Below are 16,797 nucleotides of genomic sequence, written 5' to 3' on the forward strand. Positions count from 1 at the left end.
TTTCTATACAGTGGGGCTAACACTTGCCATCCTTTATGTGGGGTTTTGATATCCACAGCTTACAAGTGCTACATAAGAGCGAAGTCTTATTACTGTTACTACACGTATAAACACATGGCTCCAACTATATTTTTTCTTCTTTGTCACATGATGTACACAAACCATCTCGGCGCTAGCAGTGGGTATAAGGAAACAATACAAATGGATGTGGGATACAAGGAGTCCAATACAAAAGTGATTAAATCCACCTACTTAAAGTGCAGCTGAAGGAAAGAGGTATTTAACAGTATTTAGAGACCCATTTACAACTGCACACAAACATCAGGCAGGAAGACAATTGTTTTTCAGGATTAGAATAAAGGGCCTCGTTAGCTGTGACTGAGTCACATGCAGCTGCTAGTTTGTCATCGCAGCATCAGTCATTGGCCAACAAATGCTTAAGAAAAATGCATTGGTTCAGCGTGGTTGAGAATAAATTTGGTTTTTCCCCTGTATTCTCACTACAGAATCACAGAAAACCCAGTGTTATGACACAGGAATAAATTTAGCTGCAAATCAGAGAAGACGGGACAGATGCATTGCTAACCTTCTCATTGCAAACTACTATTATGTTACAATGACTGCCAAGAAGTCCGCATTATGCTGAGCACAATACAAAATGCCCTCCCTTAGTTTATTAGCTTCACTCAAGAAATTAAAATCCCCTCCCTTTATTACAAGCGGGGAAAAACAGCTCCTTCAGCTCCAGAGAGGTCTGGGAGGGAACGAGAGACTGAATAACTCACCAGCTGGCACTGAGTGATGTATTTCTTCCACCACAGATACGGACGCATAGCTGGAATAGCAGACAATCCGTAGTAGGAGTACATGAGGACATGGATAAAGCTGTTAAGAGTGGCACCAAAGTATGCTAAAATGGAGAGGGGAAAAAAGAGGGCATTTTATTACTGAACACATGTTGGGCAGACGGAACCTGAATATTGCTAAAATGGACAGCCACAGGTCACTATTAAAGAGGTCCTGCTGACCTTTAAAAACATCAGTTTCCCCAAAAGAAAAGGCTAAAAGAGTCAGTCTCTCAAGTAGAGAAATGGGAAATAAGCTCAGGGGCCCTGGCCCTTTGTAACTGTGCACATGATCAGTGCATTTTGTGCCAGCCTTCCATTCCTACCTGTCTGCTCCACTTATCCAACTAGGGATAATTTCAATGCCCTGTCTGCTCAGAAAAATTGAGGAGGCAAGAGGGGTGGAGGTGCACAAACATGTTCACAAATCAGAAAGCTTCACAGGTCTAATTTTAGGCCTATCCCCCTTTGGCAGGCACTTCCACTGAAACAAGGAGTCTGCTTCTGATTAGAAGACACAAAATTCTGAGGATTTTCAAACACATCAGTTTACCCATTTTATTTGCCTTTGTTTATAATGGCTTCTCAGTCACTGAAAGATTTTACGTTTTAGCTGCCTATCATTAAATTGCACAGTGCTATCAAAGGTCCAAGTAGAACAGCTAGCTTGAAAAAAACCCCAACGTCAACAGGGAGTAATCAAGCATTTTCAAGACCATTTAAATGTGTGATTGTCTTAGATTTACAACAGTAAAAGCTGCATAAATAGATGCTTGACTTCTCTCTAGAATGGTGGTTCTAGACCCATAAGGATAAACAGATAAAAGATTTCCAAAGGGGTTCGCACCTCCATTCAAAGTTTTTTAGGGGTCTACAAATGAAAAAAAACTAAGGTTGAAAACCATTGCTCTAGAACAACAGTTACACATGCACACTTCTAACGTTTACTACTTGTTCGTATGTTGACAGTACAAAATAAATGCAGTTTCTGTACTGTTCTAAGAAGGGTTTTGAGGAGTGCAGCTTTTCTAGCCACATAACTGGTATTTCTTATGCACACCACACTGGTGACACACAGACTGATCCTAGACAATCTTTCCTTCAGCAAAGCTATGCTAATGTCCATCCACAAGATCACTGACCCACAAGTAAGCTATGCTATTCTTCTACATTATTGTTGCCTCCCCCATATTTTTCTGCTAACGCATTTGGGAAACAATGTCAGTTAAAAGCAACTGAAATGAAAAGAATCCAAGTGAGGTTGCCAGAGGACAGCAGCATTTAATACTGTTTTATACAAGAGGAGAGATGGGAAGAGGCAAAAAAGCATTCAGTCAAGTTCATGAGTGCCCAGGGGACAAAGATTTTAACTGAAATAATTTATCATTGTCACCTATGTAATGGGATAAGTAAAGGGAAAGACCCCCTGAATGAGCAAAGTTTGATGAACTCTAAGACAATGGTTTGATTTCTAGCAGTTATTATTAGCTGCCTTACACATACCTGCAACAGGCTTCCAAGTCTGACTTGGAAACCTGTTTCTCCTTGGGAGCTTTGCATCTGCTATGAAAACAAGTAAGCAAAGCTGACACAGGTGTCAGAGCCACTCAGCAGCAGCTGGTGAATATATTGTACCTCCTGCAAAACCTATTCTCTATCTACAATTAAACACTTCCACTGTTCAATTATAGCAGTAAAGGCCTACAGGCAGCTTAATACCTGCAACTATTGGTATTGCTTGTAATTTAATAAAGCAACTTAATTTTTTGGGTGAATTTTAAGCAAGATGGACCAGATCCTGAGACTGAAGTCAACAGGAGTTGTTTGTATGCAGCCTGTGGTAGAATTTGGCCTTAAGTAAAACAACCTAAGTCTCTGCTGTAAGTTATCTCTTCCGCTGTACTTACAATGACCACAAGGCACCCAGTTCATAACAAACCACCAAATATTCAGCATGGTTGCATGGTGATAGATATGAAGAACAGTGATCTGGTAATTATTTTTTCGCAGAATGAAAAAGAAGGTGTCCATGAATTCGATGAGTTTGGAGAAGTAGTACCACCAAAGGACACGTACGATCTAGATGGAGAAGAGAAGAAAAAATAATAAATTCAGGACTTATTTTACAGCGTTTGGGTTTGTTTTACCCTGCAATGCTCTCATGTCAACAAAGCACATCTCACTACTTTTAGATATTCATGGTGATCCATTGGAAAGCTCAGCCCATTCCTTGCATCAGTTTTTCTGTAAGAGGCACAGTCTACAGAGGTAGCTATAATTGAGACAGAAGGATGACAAGACTATGTTTCAGGAGGCTATTAGAGTGCACCTAGGGTGCACTGAGACACAAGACACAAATGTTTACCATAGATGAACCGCTTGGCAATAGTGACCATAACATAATAAAATTTAACATCCCTGTGGAGGGTAGGGAAACACCAAAGCAGCCCACCACAGCAGCATTTAATTTCAGAAAGGGGAACTACACAAAAATGAGGAAGTTAGTTAAAACAGAAATTAAAAGGTACAGTGCCAAAACTGAAATCCTTGCAAGCTGCATGGAAACTTTTAAAAGACACCATAATAGAGGCTCAACTTAAATATATACCCCAAATTAAAAAATATAATAAGAGGACCAAAAAAGTGCCACTGTAGCGAAACAAAATAAAAGAAGCAGTGGGAAGCAAAAAGGCATCCTTTAAAAAGTGGACATTAAATCCTATTGAGGAAAATAGAAAGGAGCATAAACTCTGAGAAGTATAAAAATACAAATAGGAGAGCCAAAAAAGAATTTGAAGAACAGCTAGCCAAAGACTCAAAAAAGTAACAGCAAAAAAATGTAAGTACATCAGAAGCAGGAAGACTGCTAAACAGCCAGTGGGGCCACTGGACGATCGAGATGCTAAAGGAGCACTCATGGAAGATAAGGCTATTGTGGAGAAACTAAATGAATTCTTTGTATTGGTCTTCACAGCTGAGGATGAGAGGGAGATTCCCAAACCTGAGCCCTTTTTAGGTGACAAATCTGTGCAGCTGTCCCAGATTGAGATGTCATTAGAGGTGTTTTTGGAACAAATTGATAAATTAAACAGTAATAAGTCACCAGGACCAGATGGTATCCACCCAAGGGTTCTGAAGGAACTCAAATGTGAAATTACAGAACTACTAACTGTGGTATGTAACCTATCATTTAAATCAGCTTCTGTACCAGATGACTGGAGGATAGCTAATGTGACACCAATTTTTTAAAAAAGCTCCAGAGGCAATCCTGGCAATCACAGGCCAGTAAGCCTAACTTCAGTACCAGGTAAATTGGTTGAAACTATAGTAAAGAACAGAATTACCAGACACAGATGAATAGGATTTCTTGGGAAAGAGGCAACATGGTTTTAGAAAACGGGAAATTATGTCTCACCGATCTACTAGAATTCTTTTTTTTTTTTTGGGGGGGGGGGGGGGGCGGGAGGGGGTGTCAACAAGCATGTGGACAAGGGTGATCCAGTGGATATACTGTACTTAAATTTTCAGAAAGCCTTTGACAAGGTCAGTCACCAAAGGCTCTTAAGCAAAGTAAGGAGTCATGGGATAAGAGGGAAGGTCCTCTCCTGAATCAGTAATTTGTTAAAAGATAGGAAACAAAGGGTAGGAATAAACTGTCAGTTTTCAGAACGGTGAGAGGTAAATAGTGGTGTACTCCAAGGCTCAGTACTGGGACCAGTACTGTGCAACATATTCATAAAAGATATGGAAAAAGGGGTAAACAGAGAGGTGGCAAAATTTGCAGATGATACAAAACTACTCCAGATAGTTAAGTCCAAAGCAGACTGCGAAGAGTTACAAAGGGATCTCATAAAACTGGGTGACTGGGCAACAAAATGGCAGATGAAATTCAATGTTGATAAATGCAAAGTAATGTTCATTGGAAAACATAATCCCAACTATACATATAAAATGATGGCATCTAAATTAGCCGTTACTACTCAAGAAGGAGATCTTGGAGTAATTGTGGATAGTTCTCTGAAAACATCTACTCAATGTGTAGCAGTCACAAAAGATAACAGAATGACTGGTTATGTTATTTATTCCTTCTCATAACACAAAAATTAGGGGTCACAAATGAAATTAATAGATTAGCCTGAAATTAGTAGGTTTAAAACTAACTAAAGGAAGTATTTCTTCACACAATGCACAGTCCACCTGTGGAACTCCTTGATAGAGGATGTTTTGAAGGCCCAGACTAAAATGGGGTTCAAAAAAGAACGAGAGAAGTTCATGGAGGATAAGGTACATCAATGGCCATTAGCCAGGATAGGCAGGGATTGCTGTTTGACAGAGGCTGGGAATGGCCAATGGGATGGAACACTTGATGATTACCTGTTCTATTCATTCCCTCTGAAGCACTTGGCATTGGCCACTGTTGGAAGACAGGATACTGGGCTAGATGGACTGTTGGTCTGACCCAGTATGACTGTTCTTATGTTCTAACATATTTCTGTTATGCTCTCTGTGGAAAAACAAGTCTGAACAGTAATCATAAGAGAATCTCCACTACATATCATAGTAATATTTTTTCTGAGCATGAGGGAAAAGCAGTTCACAGCAGTGAGGTTGGGTGGTGGTGGGGGAAGCGGTTATCAACTTTAAAAAAAATTAAGTATGCCCAGATGCTGCAGTAATGGGCATAATATATGTGAAACATACACCCAGTCTCAAGAGGTCTCTTCAAATACCAAATATGATTAGATCATATTATGGACTAAGTGCCAACTTTCAACATGTACTTTCTGTGCACTGAATAAAATAGGGGAGAGCTTGTTTAATATGGATACAGATGTATCCTGTTCTGCTCTTCACTGGTATGCAAAAGAGAACATTTAAAGTAACAACTGAGAATTATAACAAGTAATGTTACCTTCATATCAGCTTCACCTCCACTGTGTGTATCCTGACAGAAGAAACTGTATCCTCCTTCCCATACTCCTGTCACCAGCTGACAAGATGAAAGAATAATGTATCATCTGATGAAAATATGGACTTTATAGTACATCTGAATCATGACAGCAGCTTTATTCTCACAGATCTCCCAAATAGTGCTCCTCTCATGAGTTACAGCCATTATTAAAATTGCAGCAAGACTCCAAATACAGTATGAGGTACAGTAATTGCAAGCTACTAACATGTTTTATGCTTGAGTTGTAGACCTAAGTGTCAAATATGAATATGTAATGAAATGTCCATAGCTCATTGCTGCCAAATTTCATATAAAAGCACCACATTTTCAAACAGGATGCTGGACAGGATGATTTTGATATTTCTCATTAGAAAAAAAAAAGAGATGCTCTCCTGGAGTGGAACTGTGAATGGTCAGCATCGGTGGTATGAAGCAAACATACACAGGCTTAAAATTATGCAAGTGAGTAGTCTGATCCAAGTCAGTAGGACTCCTCCCATGTGAAAGCTTTTCACGGGATCAGCCTCTTAGCTGGCACACCATTATTATGTTTGCCCTCAAGTCTGCCATTTTAGGATTACATAACGGACACAATGCAGAGTCTAAATGAAGAGCGTTTATCCAGGGGATTTAAGTTTTTTGAGTTGCTGAACAGAAATGCATTATACACATATAATGCAGTTTAGGTTACAAAATGCTAAGTCACAAAATTTAGTATTTACTAAAACATAGACAGGTTACTGAGATGATTCACATTTAATATAACATTATAGCTTTTTATGTGCCTGTTAATAAAAGTAGTTATATTGTGCCCCCTCATGTGCTCATGGGAAGAGGTTTCTGTCTGGCTAGCTGGAAGAAAAGGAGTCTTGCCCCTTTAAGGGCTCCTCTACAACAGGTAGGGAAGAGAAGGAAAGTTTACAGGGATGGACAGAAAGGGCAATATATAACTGGGGCTAGGCCAGGAGAAGGCCACTGTATTGCCCTTCCTGCTGATTGTAAGAGTGTATGAGTGTGAGTGTGAGTGTGCATTATACGCCATTCAGCACCAGAGAGGACCTCTTTCACGGGGATCAGGCTGACAGCATCCACCCTCGCATAGGTTGCCCAGATCTCCCTATTTTACAGGGACATATATAGACGCCTATTACTGCCCACCCCCATCCTGATTTTTCACACTTGCTATCTGGTCACCCTACCCACCCATGAACTTGACAAATGACCAGGTTCCCTTTTGATCCGTTGCAGGCATTTTGCTAGTTGCCTTTTTCCTCACGGGCCTGGAAGGAATTTTTCCCTCATTGCCAGATTGGCCAAAGTGAAGTCCAACCTCCTGGTCAAAGCAGGACCAACCCCAACTAAATCATCCCATCCCAGATGACCAATGCAGGTACTCTGTATGGAAAGGATAAAGTTATTGGATAAAATGGATAGGAAAAGGATTTGAAGAAAAACATCCCTTAAGGGAGCTAAGGAAGTGGGGTTAGGGGGCTCATACGTCTGGAACAGCAGAGGCAACCCCCCTCCTTTTATGGCCCCCTTTCACCTCAAGCAAGGGGAGGGCAGTGGGACCCCAGCAGCAGGATAGCTGGGACCCGGTTGGGGATTATTTGGAAATGATTAAGGAAAGTACATTGAGCTGCACTGTACAATTTACTATTGGGCACTTCCAGATATTTTAAGTGAATAAAGTTGTGGCCTGGCTGGACAATACCAAATGGACATTTTCACGCAGATAACAAGATCACTTAATGTAATGCTAACAATGAAAATCAAGTTGCATTATATATTTGCAGTAGCAAAGACTATGATCAATGATGTTCTAGTTTTTAAATTTAAGTTCTTTTCACTAATCATGTAGCCTGCAAATGAGGTTTTATTTTTCCCTTCACCAAATCTTCCCCACTACAGAAAGGATGAGGACAAATTGGAAAGAGTCCAGTGGAGGGCAACAAAAATGATTAGGGGGCTGGAGCACAAGACGTATGAGGAGAGGCTGAGGGAACTAGGCTTGTTTAGTCTGCAGAAGAGAAGGGGGTGGGAGAGGGGAAATTTGATAGCAGCCTTCAACTACCTGAAAGGGGGTTCCAGGAAGGATGGAGCTAGGCTGTTCTCAGTGGTAGTAGATGACAGAACAAGGAGCAATGGTCTCAAGTTACAATGAGGGAGGTCTAGGTTGGACATTAGGAAAAAAATTTTCACTAGGAGTGGTGAAGCATTGGAATGGGTTACTTAGGGAGTTGGTGGAATCTCCATCCTTAGAGGTTTTTAAGGTGTGACTTGACAAAGCTCTGGCTGGGATGGTTTAGTTGGGGTTGATCCTGCTTTGAGCAGGAGGTTGGACTAGATGACCTCCTGAGGTCCCTTCCAACCCAAATCTATGATTCTATGAAATCAAAGAACTCACATTGACTGTGTGAATTTAAGGCAGTTTTCTAAGCCACATGAGTAATGACAAGCAAATGTTCATTTATATTATATGTATTTTATAGATATAAACATGCATTTGTTTTGCAGAGTTGACAAGACAAATGAAGCTTAGTAAGTGGGGAGATTGCTATGCAAAATAAAGGCAGTTCAACTGTAATATAATTACAAAGGCTTTACATCATATAAAGTTTATGGAATATTGTATATAGAATAAACAAGAGTTCTGTAGCACTTTAAAGACTAACAAATTTAATTTCTGTAGCATTCGCTTTCATGGGCTGTAACCCACTTCATCAGATGTAAGGGGAAAAAAATAAGTTTAAGTAAGAAAACAAAACAATAACAACACCTAGCTTGTATAGTACTTTTCATCAGTAGATTTCAAAGCACTTTAATAAAGAACGTCAGTATCATTGTGCCCATTTTATAGATGGGGAAGCTGACTAACCGAAAGGGAAAGTAACATGCCCAAGGTCACCCAGTAGGCCAGTGGCAGACTCATGAACTGAACCCAGGTCTGCTGAGTCCCTATCCAGTGCTCTAAATTCACAGACTCAGTGATGGAAAATACTTCTTTGTGGTTACTAGGCCATCCTCTTACCCTTCTACAAAATCTTCATGTGGAAAATGAGTATTAATGCTAGAGGAGCAGAGATCAACTGCAATGGGAATTTTATCTACGCTTACTAGAATGCCAAAGAAATATGTAGTTGTACATGTGCCATAGATTAAGATGTGATGAAGTCTGTGGTGATAATGCTTATGCTTAATTTGTCACTAAACATATTTGCATAGCATCTCAGACAATACACATACTTATCACATATATACAATTATTTAATAGATATGAAGTTTAAAGAAAAGCAAAGATTAAGGTGTGTATCTAATACATTTAAACAAAATTGTATTCCACATATCCTAGTGAGATGTGATGTTGCTACCCCATTCTTTGAACAATCCACTAGAACAAGCTGATTGAGGTTCTCTTTTAGGAGCTTCTCAAATAATACCAAGGTTTACCTGCAGACTATAATAAATCAAGCAAGTTGAATTTTCCTCTTCCATTGTGTGCTGAGGGAGAGCTGCATATTTCAGAATTTATTCTGCTGTTGAATCTGTACAGATTTTGTACACCATCCTCTAGTGTATTAACGGAAGTGCTCATGTAAGCTTAGTAATAATGGTGATTTTCTTTGGAGACGTGACCACTGAAGAATTTCTGCAGTTATATTACCAAGTTTAGGATAACAATATGTACAACAGACAGGTTTTTGGTGTAAGTGGCGGTTAAATAGGGTACTGCAAAACCAAAACCAAAAAACCCTCCTACCTCATAAAACATATAAAGAGACAGTAGTGTAAGTCCGAGATTGTAGACCACTAGAATTCCTCTGCATGAGAATGGTTCTCTTTTCTGCATGTACTTTGGTCCTATCCATACGATTAATAAGTATAAGACAGAGAAGATAAAAGTAGGTGTATAGTTATCCAAAAGAAGCCACCCTTTTACTCTGGGATCTGAAATAGAGTGAAAAAAATACATTTACTAAATCAAAGTGATAATTTTTGTAAGTATTTAAAAACATTGAGAAAAATATTTTCCTGACAAGGCTTATAGCAACAATCACCTAACACGAACCAATGTAAATGGAAGAAAATGCTTGAAGGACTAACAGCAAATAAACTTACTAGAAGTGACAATTGTTCTGAACTACACAAAACTTTCAGACATAGCAAGGTTTCATTTAATCACATGTTGCTAAGCAAAATGCAAGTAATGCTGTTCCTAATGAAAACATTGCTTTCAAAAGGGAGTTATTGCTGCTAGGTTTTTTAAACTATTACTTGAAATCAATCTTTATATTTGGGAGAGAAGATTCTGAATAACTTTTAAAGTGGATAAACTTCACCATGCTGTTTTTGTTTGTTTCTTCTTCTCTCCCCGAAAGCGCCTATATATCAGCAATGTAGCTAGTTTTCAGTCATATCGGCTTACTGTACTAACAAAAGTACATTCTTACTGTTTTTACTCCTGCTAGGAATAAAGCGGGAACCAGCATGGCTAAGAGAGGGAACTGGATTCCTTACTGTGCATCACATCCTATATTCCAATCAGTAAGTTACACCAGTGCAAACTCAGAGGACACTGATTTTACGTAAGTATTACTCAGCATAATTTTTTTTTGGGAACCTTTTTATTTGTGATGATGCATGAGAAGGAAAAACAGCCCAGTTTGACAGTCTGGTCCCAGGGGGAGTTCGCAAGACTAGCAAGCAAAAAAGACATTTTTAACCAGTAAACAGAACAAATTTGATATGGATATAAAATATTCAGACAAATATGATGCCCTTTTTACAAAAATCACATTTTGGACTGAAATACACATAAGGAAATAGTCATGGAGAAAGTGGCAGCTTGTCCCCACCCATAAAGGCCTGTCTATAATGGGGCTAAAACCACAGTTGTCAAAATATAACACAAGCTCAGAACAATTCACTTTAGACACTCTGTACCAGTGAACAGGTTCCTGCTCTACTTTAGTGGAGTTCAGAAGCCATACTGTAGTCTGAGGGGCCATCTACACTGCTGTCACAGGGTGGAGACTGAGCCCATGTAAATTCTAGCTGAGATTGCTTTAACTGGGAGCCACAGCAGCACATGCTGCACAAGCCCACCCAGAAGCTTCAGCAATTACTCAGGCATCTAGCCAGTGGTTCTCAACCTTTCTGAGTGAAAGCCCCACTGGTTAACACTGAAACACGCACCCTTCCCCCCCCCATCCCACCTCCTCACCAGCCATAAACACATAACCCCTATAAACACACAGTTATAGCAACAACAACAATAAATGACTCTCACCTGAATAAAAAGCTAAGCCTTTCCTGGTGCAGCTGCCATCGCACACCCCATGTGGCCCTGTCTCTTCCCGTCCCTCATGGACTGAGGGTAATGGAGGCAGGCTCTGGTTCCAGGCCCCCACCAGCTGGGGTTGCTCCTCTCTGGCCAGGTGCCTGGCCAGTGTGTGTGTGTGGGGGGGGAGGGGCCCTACTCCTCCATTCTGGCCGGTGCGGAGCTCGAGGCTGCTGCACCCGGCATGGATCTCGGGGGGCTAAATGACCTCTATTACTGAAGCCTCATGGACCCCCTGGAATCTTTGGTGCTTCCCCAAGGGTGTCCTGCCCCCGAGGAGGTCCTGCCCCCCAGGTTGGGAACCACTGACCTAGCCCACGTGGACACTCACGCAGCTACAGTTTGAACGGCTCTGGTACCTGAGCGAGCTACATGAAAGCTCGCTCAGGTATGCCTATGCGAGTTTCAATCAGACCCCATGACTCTAGTGTAGACTGATCTTAAAATGAAACTTTAAAGCTTGGTGGGGGGGTTGAGAGGGAAACCCTGCAAACTGTTTAGATAAGCTTTTATTTTATTTTATTTTCAGATCAGTGTTTTCAAAACATAACAAATAAATATGTCGCATATTATAATGCCAGTACATAAAACAGATAGACTCTACTCAGCTAGAATATAGCATTAATTTCCTCACCTCATCTCAAAAAGGAAAGAAAAAAAGAACTAGAGGCCTGCAAAACTGATTAGAGGCATAAAGTAGTAGTGACATAAGAAATTTAGAAGATCAAAACTAATTCATTTGAAAAGGAAATGATATGACCGTTAATTTAATTAATGAATGTTACTGAAGACCAGTCAGAAACTCCTATTTATCCTCTCCTGCATTACAAGAGAGTTCTTGATGAAGAGTGAACTTAAAAACAGGGTATTTTTCATTCAACATTTAATTAACTTGTAGAATTTCACGTTGAAGAGTATTGTTGAGGCAACTAGCTGAGTAAGACCAAAAAAACCAGGTTGATGCTTATAGGAATCAGAATAGCATCCTCAGTACATTAGCGCTGATAAAATTACAAGATCAGTCATTTTTCACTCTTCAAATCATATGCAGATTACTTAGCATAAGCAGCACTTTTCTCTGAACATTTTGCACACTAGCTACTGTCAGATTCAGGACACTAGATGGCCAGTCTCTTCCACTGGGGCACTTTCTATACTCCAATATCTGCATTTGAGCTTTGGTTCTAGAAATTAAATATACGTATTTATAAAATGAACAACTTACCTCTTGGCCCAAGCCAGACATCCAGGTAGCTATTGAGTGTTTTATCCACAGATTCCATCGTACAACCTATAAAAAATGGGGGGCGACAAAAGTTATTTCTGCAGCTGGTAACATTCACAGCAAGCTGGTGTGTAGACCTACCCGAACCAGCCCATGCTGGATTTCATGATTTAAAAAAACAAAAAAACAAAAAAAAACACCCCCACAAAAAAACCCTAGATTTTATTTAAATTGGATTTTTGTTATTTAAATTATAATAAATTTTTCTTTTTAAAAATCAACCTGTTTAAGATTAAACCTGAATGTAATACAAAATATATTAAGGCATAATCTTATTAGAACCTCTCAAAATAGTTCAATAAAAACAAACAGAATCCATGAGCTTCTATGAAAAACTTTGGGTTAAAGACTGCTTTTCGATATAAAGAAAGAATCGGGGGAAATATACCTAACTTTTGAGATCAAGCTTGATAAATATGGCACAAAGGTTGTGTACTGTATAGAGGGCTTGATCCTGTAGGGGACCCAGGGGCTGCAAGAGACTGGCACTGGTGTTGTGACCAAGCCTCAGATTCCAGAGACACCAGCATGTATCTCATCAGGATCATCCACTGATCCCACCTGGAGGGATGGGTGTTTTATAGTTTCTTCCTACCTGAACTCTGATTGGCTCAGATTCTCAGATTATAAATATTTATGACAGCCTACCAAGAAAACATTCTCCAGCACACGGGAAAAACAGTGAAGTTTATGTATACCAAACATTTAAGGTTGCTTTGTTCAATAAAAATAAGTTTTATATGCTGTTGTGTTCGTTTAATTAAATCCCAGTTACTATCTGAATGCAGCTTTACACAACTCATAAGCAAAAAAGTAATTATCCAGTAAATAAGCAATATATTCACCATTTTCTAACATACTAAAATGTACAAATAATCAGACTCCTAAAATATTAAATTATACAATTGCTTAAATAAATGTATATAACAGTGTACCCTCCTAGGTAGCAAAAAGCTACCATGTCCAGTGTAAAGGCTCTATTCAGCTGTAAATCAATGTTTTTAATGGTTATATTAAGCAATGAGAATGCACTTTTCTTTAGAAAATAACTGAAGTACAAACGGAAACAGAAATTAAAAATTAAGTATTCAAACTGAAGCTTTCCACTTGGTGATTTAAATCGCAGATTTCAATTAGCCTTGATTTTAACCAATCCACCCTGCACTAGCCTGCAGCAAATGAAGTGTCCACATGGCCTCTGCTGACTGGCACTAACAATTCCCTGTCATGCTTTGATCTATCCTGCTTTGAGCAGACTGAAGCACACTGAAACTGCATCAGCAGGGTCCAGACACTTAAGGTATGTCTACACTATAACAAAACACCTGTGGCTAGCCAGTGTCAGCTGACTCAGGCTCATGGGGCTTGTGCTGAAGGCTATAAAACTGAAGTGTAGATGTCTGGGCCTGGGACCCTTTTTCCCTTGCAGGGTCCCAGAGCCCAGATTCCAGCCCGAGCCCAGAGATCTACATTTCAATTTTATAGCCCTGCAGACCAAGTCAGCTGACACGAGCTAGCCGTGGGTGTTTTATTGAAATGCAGACATACCCTTAGTGCATGGCAGGCTAGTGTGGGGCAGGTTCATGTAGATAAGCCCACAGAAACAAACAAAATGTTCATGTAGATAAGCCCATAGAAAGGCTGTCCTAGCCCCAAAGAGCTGCTACCTTTGCAGAAAGTTATGAGTGCAGTATTCTCAAACCCAATATTCAAATACTGAGTCCAGCCCCACAAGGTTATGAGATTTTTCTCACGACTTTTAAGCCAAGAAATAAACAAACTTTGGGATTCTCGTTTTCTAGTATGTAAGGTATATTCAGATCACCTTTTCAAGCTTTACTCTGCAACCACAAAGACTAGAAACTTTCATTTAAAAAGGCAATATTTTCACATGATCGTTACTCTCCAGAAGTTGCGGCTTTATGCAAGCTCTCAAATATCACATGACTCACAATAAAGTCACAAGAGTTGGCGATATTAAGTACTGCGTTTGGTTTAGAAAAGCAAGTTAAATTGTATGTTATGAATTGTAACATGTATGGGTGTGTGTGTAATTTTTAATAACTTCACATACGGTTTCAGTTAATGAGGAGCAGTTTTCTTGCAGTGAGAGGCATCCACAACATTGCCAATCCTCTGTACCCTACCACAACCCCACCAAAAACCCATGAAGCAAACAAACTGACTGAACAAAAACACCCTTCCAAACAGAATTTTCACAACTTAAAGGAAGAGCCAAAGACTCCATGGAGTCCACTACAACCTTTGCTATTGCTATCAACTTTACGTGGAAGGTGCTCAGGTTCCAGTGATGGACAGCAGCATAAAACTAACTGATTGAAAGTGTGAAAGAATAGGATGTGGAGGATTGGGGGATGGGCAGGGAAAAAGTAAGACATCACCTAATGGAACAAATTAAAGCTCCAGTTCTAAATATTTGTACAATGGCAAAACTAATCAAAAAATAAACTGTACCAAAAAGCACAGCATTGGGAAGGGGTCAAAAAGTAATCAGTCTCCTAAATATAGAGACAGTGTCACTGGCATCTTATCGCAAAGCAGCACTGCTTAAGTGTTTTACACTTCTAAAAGTCAAAGTACAAAGCCTGAAACCTGCAAAAGATAGTTATCAGTTTTATTACTGGCCATAGTCAATTGTGCAAAAATGGTCTTTTTGATCATGAGGGTGTAATTTGCCCACTTTTTACCTGCTTGCTAAAGTAGTCTCTTCCTTGATATGTAATATATTCTTAAATTCAATGTTAGCATTAACCCTCAGGTTCTGGGAAAAAAACCACAGTGAAACCCATAACAATATTTTAATTTTTATTCACATGGCATATTTCTACAGTGGGTTGAAGCAACTATACAAGTTACACTTGGTCCCTAGCTAACGAAAACTTTAACAGCCTTATCAGATATGGTTTAATCTCACTGCTTGATGTCCAAGACAAAAGCCTACTTGAACAGTGCACAGAAAGTTTGAAACAATTAAAAAAAGGCAGCTCAAGGGCAAATGCTGAGAGCTGATGCCAAAACAGCTCTGGCAAGAGAATTTCTAAATAAGCTGATAGAACATTTACACTTCCGGGGATGTGTTTTTTTTTTTTTTTTTTCTTCAAGCGTTTACATTTCCGTGTAAACTGTAGAGTTTACAGAACTTTAATTTAAATATTAAAACAAGTCTTAACAGGTGGCAACATCTCTTTGTTCTTTTAGCTGTACGCCTCCAAAATAGGTGAGGCTATTAACCCAAAAAAGATTAACGTACTGTGGTAAGAAACCCTTCAGTGATTTAGGTTAATATCTACCTCCACCACCACCCTCAGCTGGGGAAAGGCATCCCTCATCTCACCATGTTCAATAATGGTTTGTGGGATACTCCCCATGTGCACAGTGACATTAATACCTGGAATTTCATTTTTGATAAGGCAGCTTCTACTTCCCTTGTTGCAAAGAAAACAAAAAAATGTGTCTACTTCTAATTACATTGTATTTTCTATTCTCCATACCCCTCTCCACTCCATGACAGAAGACTTGGAAGGAATCACAGGTCTTCCCCCACTTCTATACACACGTTTTGGGAGGGAACACACACACACACACACCCACCCACCCAACTCCATCAATCTTTCCCTCATTGCTCTGCAGAGACCCACTACTGAAGTCCCTTTAGCAGGATCTCCAATGCAGCATAGACAATATTTTCTCTGCATTGGATCATATTCAGATGCAGAAGTCTGCTTGGGATTTAGCCACTTGGGATAAAGTGATTGATTAAAATAATTTTGGGTATTTAGAATCCATTGCGGCATTAGTTTCTCCATTTTCCATTACTATTTTTTATACATTTTTACATTTCAATGCAATCTTCTTAAAAAATTTTAACTAAACAATGTTACTGAAACAAACCACAGAGGCTTCTCCCTCAGAATGCAACAATTTTAAAATTAAATTAAATTTGGATCTAAACAAATTACCAATGCACATATAAATGTCCTGGATACCCTTATATACTGGTATCCTGTGAATAATAAAAATGAACAGAAAAGGCTATGCTGCAATATCCCTGTTCAGATTGGAAACATAAAACACTCTAAAGACTGTACATAATAAGGCCAGGAATTTAAGTGCCCAGAAGATAATCAGCTGATGTGGAAAAATCTTCTGTCCTTCTGTTATTAGATGCCCCACAGGAGCAATATTCCCTAGCGGGACATCAATTTTATCTTTGAAATCTCCATTTGCTCATCTTATTAGTCATTACTTTGATATAACAGCAATTGATTCAGTTATATAACACTATCATTGGCTAAACCACAATCTACTTCTTATTCTGCTATTTTTCTTTAAAGAAAAAAGCTAAAGAATACGA

General features: G+C 39.4%; 1 protein-coding gene across 5 annotated transcripts in view; it reads right to left on the bottom strand.

The window, feature by feature from the left end:
* The window catches only part of ELOVL5 (ELOVL fatty acid elongase 5), a 46,264-nt gene that overhangs the window by 4,876 nt on the left and 24,591 nt on the right, over nucleotides 1-16,797 (bottom strand). For all 5 annotated transcript variants that reach the window (XM_067565461.1, XM_067565462.1, XM_067565465.1 and 2 more), the window contains 5 exons: nucleotides 12,363-12,428; nucleotides 9,557-9,744; nucleotides 5,758-5,835; nucleotides 2,753-2,924; nucleotides 786-910 (listed from right to left, as the gene is read on the bottom strand). In XM_067565461.1, the coding sequence (XP_067421562.1) occupies nucleotides 786-910; nucleotides 2,753-2,924; nucleotides 5,758-5,835; nucleotides 9,557-9,744; nucleotides 12,363-12,420 (621 nt within the window). In that variant the 5' untranslated portion in view covers nucleotides 12,421-12,428. The remainder of the gene's footprint in view (nucleotides 1-785; nucleotides 911-2,752; nucleotides 2,925-5,757; nucleotides 5,836-9,556; nucleotides 9,745-12,362; nucleotides 12,429-16,797) is intronic.

The sequence above is a fragment of the Emydura macquarii genome, unplaced genomic scaffold (assembly GCF_026122565.2).
Source record: "Emydura macquarii macquarii isolate MOO-44397 ecotype Brisbane River unplaced genomic scaffold, CSIRO-AGI_Emac_v2 contig_2680, whole genome shotgun sequence".
Classification (NCBI taxonomy): domain Eukaryota; kingdom Metazoa; phylum Chordata; order Testudines; family Chelidae; genus Emydura; species Emydura macquarii.